Source organism: Borostomias antarcticus (assembly GCF_949987555.1).
Source record: "Borostomias antarcticus genome assembly, contig: scaffold_224, whole genome shotgun sequence".
Taxonomy (NCBI): domain Eukaryota; kingdom Metazoa; phylum Chordata; class Actinopteri; order Stomiiformes; family Stomiidae; genus Borostomias; species Borostomias antarcticus.
In genome coordinates this window covers 95,001-105,000 of record NW_028176163.1, presented here as the reverse complement: position 1 = coordinate 105,000, position 10,000 = coordinate 95,001, and the positions used below count along the sequence as shown (strand labels likewise).

Sequence of the window (10,000 nt, the reverse complement as noted above, 5' to 3'; positions counted from 1 at the left end):
TCCTATTCTCCTCTCTCTATATCTCTATAATATCTCATCTCCTATTCTCCTCTCTCTTCATCTCTATAATATCTCATCTCTTATTCTCCTCTGTCTTCATCTCTATAATATCTCATCTCCTATTCTCCTCTCTCTATATCTCTATAATATCTCATCTCCTACGTTCCTCTGTCTTCATCTCTATAATATCTCATCTCCTATTCTCCTCTCTCTTCATCTCTATAATATCTCTATATATATATATATATATAAAGTGGGACTCTACTCACTATGAACCTGCTGTTGACCTTCTCCAGGATCTGCTTCTCGTTCAGCGCCATGGACTCGCCCTTCCTCTTCTTGATCCTCTTCTTCTCCAGCTTCTTACAGGCGTACATCTTCCCCGTGGCCCTCACCTGGCACGCACACACCTGGGGAGAGGGAGGGAGAGGGAGGGAGGGAGGGAGGGAGAGAGGAAGGGGGAGGCAGAGAGGGAGAGAGAGGCCAGGGGAGGCAGAGAGGGAGAGGATGGGGGAGAAGACACAATTGATCCTGTTCTAGGCGCCATTGAATTCATTTCCTTCTGATGAAACCATGACTTGACTAAACTAGAGTAGCATCTCACCACAACTTCAGTCAATAACAAATAACAAATAACAAATTCAGTCAATAACAAATAACAAAACCACGTTTCAGTCACCCTACATCATCAGAGGAAGAAATAGATCACAGCGGAATTATAATGAGAGAGAGAATGGGAGAGAGAGAGAGAGGGAGAGAGAGAGAGAGAGTCACAGACAGAGACAGAGGCAGACAGAAAGACGGAGTGAGAGACGGACAGAGATAAACAGAGAGAGGGGGGGGTGGGGGGGGACTCACCTCTCCAAAGCCTCCCTTTCCTAATACCCTGTACTGACGGAATGTGTTCTTGGTGACTGGTTGTCTGTGGGAGAGGAGAGAGAGAGAGAGAGAGAAGAGAGAGAGAGAGGGAGAGAGGGAGAGAGAGAGGGAGAGAGAGAGAGAGAGAGAGAGAAGAGAGAAGAGAGAGGTGGAAAGAACAGTCAACTGCAGTAGTGCATGTTCACAATATAATTTCCCATATTGTTGGATTTGTGGTCCCTGTGTAAACACAACTAATAAGCATGACACTATCATATTTACCATTTACCATTTGCCATGACACTATCAGCCAACCCGCCAACATGGAGGACCAACTCTATTTGATTTGTGATATGGCGCTTCAGCGGCTCATGTGAATGAAGGGAAGTCCATTACAATGTCTGTTAAGAGCTGCCGGCCGGAACAGCCTCAGTAATGCGCCGCTGGCCTGTGGAGGCAGCCATTATGTCTGGGAGAATAATCTGTTCCTGAAACTCTCTCTCTCTCTCTCTCTCTCTCCCTCTCTCTCTCTCCCTCTCAGACCCCCACAGGGCTTCTGAAAGCTAATAACACAATAGGGTTCTGCTATAATATCAGACTGGGAGCTCGAATTTGGTCACGCAAAACCAGCAGGGGTTGCGAACCAGACTCTAATCATGCGCTGAGCCAGGGTTACTGGTGCTGCAAACCACCTGAACATTCCACCTGAACATTCCACCTGAACGTTCCACCTGAACGTTCCACCTGAACATTCCACCTGAACATTCCACCTGAACATTCCACCTGAACATTCCACCTGAACATTCCACCTGAACATTCCACCTGAACATTCCACCTGAACATTCCACCTGAACATTCCACCTGAACATTCCACCTGAACATGTATGGAGTGGAAACCCTTGTCCTCTTCCCCCAGACAGAATGAACTGAATCAGTCGCTGTCAACGATCACATGTACGATAGAGAGATCGGTTCAGATGTTGGGATAAATTGGGGCAGCACTCTAATACTGTCCTGTTCTTTTTGCATTGGGTCTTGTTTGCCAACCTTGTCCAGATGGCTAAATGTTGGCTTTAGCCTACTGTACCAGTTGACTTGTATTAGCCTACAAGCTGATACATCAATAGCCAACGACACGAAATGACAATTCAGATAGTATTCAGATAGTATGTACCCGCGCATCTGTCTGTAGTCCTACTAATGAATTTAATTTCAAATAGATTAGGATGATACTGATAGACTGCTAGATGATGGAAGGTATAGTAAATTGCCTCTTTGGGAAGCTTTGAGTCGAACCTCAGATCGAAGAGGAACAATGCGGATTTCGTCCTGGTCGTGGAACTACCGACCAGCTCTTCACTCTCGCAAGGATCTTGGAGGGGGCTTGGGAGTTTGCCCAACCTGTCTACATGTGTTTTGTGGACTTGGAGAAGGCTTACGACCGGGTCCCCCGAGAGGTCTTGTGGAGGGTTATGCGGGAGTATGGGGTGAGGGGGTCCCTACTTAGGGCCATCCAATCCCTGTACACCCAGAGCGAGAGCTGTGTCCGGGTCCTCGGCAGTAAGTCGTCTGCCTTTCCGGTGGGTGTTGGCCTCCGCCAGGGCTGCGCTTTGTCACCAATCCTGTTTGTGATTTTCATGGACAGGATATCGAGGCGTAGCCGGGGGGAGGTGGGTTTGCAGTTCGGTGAGCTGGGGATCACGTCACTGCTTTTTGCAGATGATGTGGTCCTGATGGCATCAGCTGCCTGCGACCTCCAGCACTCTCTGGATAGGTTCGCAACTGAGTGTGAAGCGGCTGGGATGAGAATAAGCACTTCTAAATCTGAGGCCATGGTTCTCAGCAGGAAACCGGTGGCCTGTCCGCTCCGAGTAGGAAATGAGTCCTTACCCCAAGTGAAGGAGTTCAAGTATCTGGGGGTCTTGTTCACGAGTGAGGGAACCATGGAGAGGGAGTTTGGCCGGAGAATCGGAGCAGCTGGTGCGGTTCTGCAGTCGCTATACCGCACTGTTGTGACGAAAAGAGAGCTGAGCCAAAAGGCAAAGCTCTCGATCTACCGGTCTATCTTCGTCCCCACCCTCACCTATGGTCATGAAGGATGGGTCATGACCGAAAGAACGAGATCACGGATACAAGCGGCCGAAATGAGTTTTCTCCGGAGGGTGGCTGGGGTCTCCCTGAGAGATCGGGTGAGAAGTTCAGTCATCCGGGAGAGACTCGGAGTAGAGCCGCTGCTCCTTTGCGTCGAAAGGAGCCAGTTGAGGTGGTTCGGGCATCTAGTGAGGATGCCTCCTGGGCGCCTCCCTAGGGAGGTGTTCCAGGCGTGTCCGGCTGGGAGGAGGCCGCGGGGTAGACCCAGGACCAGGTGGCGGGACTACATCTCCGCACTGGCCTGTGAGCGGCTAAAGATTCCCCAGGCAGAGCTGGTTGATGCTGCTAGGGAAAGGGATGTCTGGGGCCCCCTGCTGGAGCTGCTGCCTCCGCGACCCGACCCTGGATAAGCGGATGAAGATGATGATGATGATGATGGGAAGCTTTGAGTGTCCAGCTGAGTACCTAGGACCTAGTACCTGGGACTGGATCTGATCAGCTGAGTACCTAGGACCTAGTACCTGGGACTGGAACTGATCAGCTGAGTACCTGGGACTGGATCTGATCAGCTGAGTACCTGGGACCTAGTACCTGGGACTGGATCTGATCAGCTGAGTACCTGGGACTGGATCTGATCAGCTGAGTACCTGGGACCTAGTACCTGGGACTGGATCTGATCAGCTGAGTACCTGGGACTGGATCTGATCAGCTGAGTACCTGGGACTGGATCTGATCAGCTGAGTACCTGGGACCTAGTACCTGGGACTGGATCTGATCAGCTGAGTACCTAGGACCTAGTACCTGGGACTGGAACTATCAGCTGAGTACCTAGGACCTAGTACCTGGGACTGGATCTGATCAGCTGAGTACCTGGGACTGGAACTGATCAGCTGAGTACCTAGGACCTAGTACCTAGGACTGGATCTGATCATCTGAGTACCTAGGACCTAGTACCTGGGACTGGATCTGATCAGCTGAGTACCTAGGACCTAGTACCTGGGACTGGATCTGATCAGCTGAGTACCTGGGACCTAGTACCTAGGACCTAGTACCTGGGACTGGATCTGATCAGCTGAGTACCTAGGACCTAGTACCTAGGACTGGAACTGATCAGCTGAGTACCTAGGACCTAGTACCTAGGACTGGAACTGATCACCTGAGTACCTGGGACTGGAACTGATGAGCTGAGTACCTGGGACTGGAACTGATGAGCTGAGTACCTAGGACTGGATCTGATCAGCTGAGTACCTGGGACTGGATCTGATCAGCTGAGTACCTAGGACCTAGTACCTGGGACTGGATCTGATCAGCTGAGTACCTAGGACCTAGTACCTGGGACTGGATCTGATCAGCTGAGTACCTGGGACTGGATCTGATCAGCTGAGTACCTGGGACTGGAACTGATCAGCTGAGTACCTAGGACCTAGTACCTGGGACTGGAACTGATCAGCTGAGTACCTAGGACCTAGTACCTGGGACTGGAACTGATCAGCTGAGTACCTGGGACTGGAACTGATCAGCTGAGTACCTGGGACTGGAACTGATCAGCTGAGTACCTGGGACTGGATCTGATCAGCTGAGTACCTGGGACCTAGTACCTGGGACTGGAACTGATCAGCTGAGTACCTGGGACTGGAACTGATCAGCTGAGTACCTGGGACTGGGACTGGATCTGATCAGCACTGATAAGATTCTGTAAGGACAAGCGATTACAAGAATTCTGATGGACCTGTACCCGTACTTGTTACACATGGCCAAATAAATGTTCTATTCTATTCAATTAAATTCTATTCTATTCTTACTATTGACGATACACACCTCTATCTCCTCCCAAGCATGGTCCTCTCTCTGGCTGTGTAATTTGCACTCTTGTAGGCCGACTTTACACACAACCATATCGCTCTCCTCCCGTGTAGCGTTAGCCTATAGCGTTTGCTTCTTTTCCCCGGTAACTCAAATATCATGTGCATGCAGGTGTGTGTGTGTGTGCGTGCGGGTGTGTGCGTGCGTGCGGATGTGTGCGTGCGGGTGTGTGTGTGCGTGCAGGTCTGTGTGTGCGTGCGGGTGTGTGTGTGCGAGCGGGTGTGTGTGTGTGCGTGCGGGTGTGTGTGTGTGTGTGTGTGTGTGTGTGTGTGTGTGTGTGTGTGCGCGCGTGCGTGTGTGTGGACCCACGCAAGCACTCCTCTCTGCTGAGCCCCAGCTACAGCTACATGTCCAACAGACCTCCCATCTTATCAGAGAACAGACCTCCCATCTTAACAGAGAACAGACCTCCCATCTTATCAGAGAACAGACCTCCCATCTTATCAGAACAGACCTCCCATCTTAACAGAGAACAGACCTCCCATCTTATCAGAGAACAGACCTCCCATCTTATCAGAGAACAGACCTCCCATCTTATCAGAGAACAGACCTCCCATCTTATCAGAGAACAGACCTCCCATCTTAACAGAGAACAGACCTCCCATCTTAACAGACCTCCCATCTTAACAGAGAGCAGACCTCCCATCTTATCAGAGAACAGACCTCCCATCTTAACAGAGAACAGACCTCCCATCTTAACAGAGAACAGACCTCCCATCTTAACAGGGAACAGACCTCCCATCTTAACAGAGAACAGACCTCCCATCTTATCAGAGAACAGACCTCCCATCTTAACAGAGAACAGACCTCCCATCTTATCAGAGAACAGACCTCCCATCTTAACAGAGAACAGACCTCCCATCTTATCAGAGAACAGACCTCCCATCTTATCAGAGAACAGACCTCCCATCTTATCACAGAACAGACCTCCCATCTTAACAGAGAACAGACCTCCCATCTTAACAGAGAACAGACCTCCCATCTTAACAGAGAACAGACCTCCCATCTTAACACCTCCCATCTTAACAGGGAACAGACCTCCCATCTTAACAGAGAACAGACCTCCCATCTTATCAGAGAACAGACCTCCCATCTTAACACCTCCCATCTTAACAGGGAACAGACCTCCCATCTTAACACCTCCCATCTTAACAGGGAACAGACCTCCCATCTTAACAGAGAACAGACCTCCCATCTTATCAGAGAACAGACCTCCCATCTTAACACCTCCCATCTTAACAGGGAACAGACCTCCCATCTTAACAGAGAACAGACCTCCCATCTTAACAGAGAACAGACCTCCCATCTTATCAGAGAACAGACCTCCCATCTTAACAGAGAACAGACCTCCCATCTTATCAGAGAACAGACCTCCCATCTTATCAGAGAACAGACCTCCCATCTTATCAGAGAACAGACCTCCCATCTCAACAGACCTCCCATCTTATCAGAGAACAGACCTCCCATCTTAACAGAGAACAGACCTCCCATCTTAACAGACCTCCCATCTTATCAGAGAACAGACCTCCCATCTTATCAGAGAACAGACCTCCCATCTTAACAGACCTCCCATCTTATCAGAGAACAGACCTCCCATCTTATCAGAGAACAGACCTCCCATCTTATCAGAGGACAGACCTCCCATCTTATCAGAGAACAGACCTCCCATCTTATCAGAGAACAGACCTCCCATCTTAACAGAGAACAGACCTCCCATCTTAACAGAGAACAGACCTCCCATCTTATCAGAGAACAGACCTCCCATCTTAACAGAGAACAGACCTCCCATCTTAACAGAGAACAGACCTCCCATCTTAACAGAGAACAGACCTCCCATCTTATCAGAGAACAGACCTCCCATCTTATCAGAGAACAGACCTCCCATCTTATCAGAGAACAGACCTCCCATCTTATCAGAGGACAGACCTCCCATCTTATCAGAGAACAGACCTCCCATCTTAACAGAGAACAGACCTCCCATCTTATCAGAGAACAGACCTCCCATCTTATCAGAGAACAGACCTCCCATCTTATCAGAGAACAGACCTCCCATCTTAACAGAGAACAGACCTCCCATCTTATCAGAGAACAGACCTCCCATCTTATCAGAGAACAGACCTCCCATCTTAACAGAGAACAGACCTCCCATCTTAACAGAGAACAGACCTCCCATCTTATCAGAGAACAGACCTCCCATCTTAACAGAGAACAGACCTCCCATCTTAACAGAGAACAGACCTCCCATCTTAACAGAGAACAGACCTCCCATCTTAACAGAGAACCAGAGAACCAGAGAACAGACCTCCCATCTTATCAGAGAACAGACCTCCCATCTTAACAGAGAACAGACCTCCCATCTTAACAGAGAACAGACCTCCCATCTTATCAGAGGACAGACCTCCCATCTTATCAGAGAACAGACCTCCCATCTTATCAGAGAACAGACCTCCCATCTTAACAGAGAACAGACCTCCCATCTTATCAGAGAACAGACCTCCCATCTTATCAGAGAACAGACCTCCCATCTTATCAGAGGACAGACCTCCCATCTTAACAGAGAACAGACCTCCCATCTTAACAGAGAACAGACCTCCCATCTTATCAGACCTCCCATCTTATCAGAGAACAGACCTCCCATCTTAACAGACCTCCCATCTTAACAGAGAACAGACCTCCCATCTTATCAGAGAACAGACCTCCCATCTTATCAGAACAGACCTCCCATCTTATCAGAGAACAGACCTCCCATCTTATCAGAGAACAGACCTCCCATCTTAACAGACCTCCCATCTTAACAGAGAACAGACCTCCCATCTTAACAGACCTCCCATCTTAACAGACCTCCCATCTTAACAGACCTCCCATCTTAACAGAGAACAGACCTCCCATCTTATCAGAGAACAGACCTCCCATCTTAACAGACCTCCCATCTTATCAGAGAACAGACCTCCCATCTTAACAGAGAACAGACCTCCCATCTTAACAGAGAACAGACCTCCCATCTTAACACCTCCCATCTTAACAGAGAACAGACCTCCCATCTTAACAGAGAACAGACCTCCCATCTTAACAGAGGACAGACCTCCCATCTTAACAGAGAACAGACCTCCCATCTTAACAGAGAACAGACCTCCCATCTTAACAGAGAACAGACCTCCCATCTTATCAGAGAACAGACCTCCCATCTTATCAGAGAACAGACCTCCCATCTTAACAGAGAACAGACCTCCCATCTTATCAGAGAACAGACCTCCCATCTTAACAGAGAACAGACCTCCCATCTTATCAGAGAACAGACCTCCCATCTTAACAGACCTCCCATCTTAACAGAGAACAGACCTCCCATCTTAACAGAACAGACCTCCCATCTTATCAGAGAACAGACCTCCCATCTTATCAGAGAACAGACCTCCCATCTTATCAGAGAACAGACCTCCCATCTTAACAGAGAACAGACCTCTCATCTTAACAGAGAACAGACCTCCCATCTTAACAGAGAACAGACCTCCCATCTTAACAGACCTCCCATCTTAACAGAGGACAGACCTCCCATCTTAACAGAGAACAGACCTCCCATCTTATCAGAGAACAGACCTCCCATCTTAACAGACCTCCCATCTTAACAGAGAACAGACCTCCCATCTTAACAGAACAGACCTCCCATCTTATCAGAGAACAGACCTCCCATCTTATCAGAGAACAGACCTCCCATCTTATCAGAGGACACACCTCCCATCTTAACAGAGAACAGACCTCCCATCTTAACAGAGAACAGACCTCCCATCTTAACAGAGAACAGCCCGCCCTTCACATGTGCGTCCCGGAGGACTGCTCTGCATTCCCTGTCTAGAGGGACCGGCGCTGTGACCCAGGTCTGGAGGGACCGGCGCTGTGACCCAGGTCTGGAGGGACCGGCGCTGTGACCCAGGTCTGGAGGGAGGCAGGGGACCCGGCGCTGTGACCCAGGTCTGGAGGTACCGGCGCTGTGACCCAGGTCTGGAGGGACCGGCGCTGTGACCCAGGCCTGGAGGGACCGGCGCTGTGACCCAGGCCTGGAGGGAGGCAGGGGACCCGGCGCTGTGACCCAGGTCTGGAGGGACCGGCGCTGTGACCCAGGTCTGGAGGGACCGGCCCTGTGACCCAGGCCTGGAGGGACCGGCTCTGTGACCCAGGTCTGGAGGGACCGGCGCTGTGACCCAGGCCTGGAGGGACCGGCGCTGTGACCCAGGTCTGGAGGGACCAGCGCTGTGACCCAGGTCTGGAGGGAGGCAGGGGACCCGGCGCTGTGACCCAGGTCTGGAGGGAGGCAGGGGACACGGCGCTGTGACCCAGGTCTGGAGGGAGGCAGGGGACCCGGCGCTGTGACCCAGGCCTGGAGGGAGGCAGGGGACCCGGCGCTGTGACCCAGGTCTGGAGGGACCGGCGCTGTGACCCAGGCCTGGAGGGAGGCAGGGGACCCGGCGCTGTGACCCAGGCCTGGAGGGACCGGCGCTGTGACCCAGGCCTGGAGGGAGGCAGGGGACCCGGCGCTGTGACCCAGGCCTGGAGGGAGGCAGGGGGCCCGGCGCTGTGACCCAGGCCTGGAGGGAGGCAGGGGACCGGCGCTGTGACCCAGGCCTGGAGGGACCGGCGCTGTGACCCAGGCCTGGAGGGAGGCAGGGGGCCCGGCGCTGTGACCCAGGTCTGGAGGGAGGCAGGGGGCCCGGCGCTGTGACCCAGGTCTGGAGGGAGGCAGGGGGCCCGGCGCTGTGACCCAGGCCTGGAGGGAGGCAGGGGGCCCGGCGCTGTGACCCAGGTCTGGAGGGACGGCGCTGTGACCCAGGTCTGGAGGGAGGCAGGGGGCCCGGCGCTGTGACCCAGGTCTGGAGGGACGGCGCTGTGACCCAGGTCTGGAGGGAGGCAGGGGGCCGGCGCTGTGACCCAGGCCTGGAGGGACGGCGCTGTGACCCAGGTCTGGAGGGAGGCAGGGGACCGGCGCTGTGACCCAGGTCTGGAGGGAGGCAGGGGGCCGGCGCTGTGACCCAGGTCTGGAGGGAGGCAGGGGGCCCGGGAACCACAGCACCCAGGGGCCCTGTCCACCGGCTCCAATCAAATCAATCAAATTGTCCCCCAGCCCATGGAATTGGAGGGGAAGCTATTCAAACAGCCTCTGTCCCTCCATCCATTCGTCCGTGTGTCCATCAAACAT

The 10,000-nt window shown here is 52.2% G+C and overlaps 1 protein-coding gene across 1 annotated transcript in view; it reads right to left on the bottom strand.

The window, feature by feature from the left end:
• Positions 1 to 10,000, bottom strand: part of grk6 (G protein-coupled receptor kinase 6) — a gene marked incomplete at both ends in the record, with an annotated part of 75,860 nt that overhangs the window by 24,750 nt on the left and 41,110 nt on the right. Inside the window, 2 exons of the mRNA XM_084462668.1 lie at positions 270 to 410; positions 859 to 922. Of these exons, the coding sequence (XP_084318794.1) occupies positions 270 to 410; positions 859 to 922 (205 nt within the window). The remainder of the gene's footprint in view (positions 1 to 269; positions 411 to 858; positions 923 to 10,000) is intronic.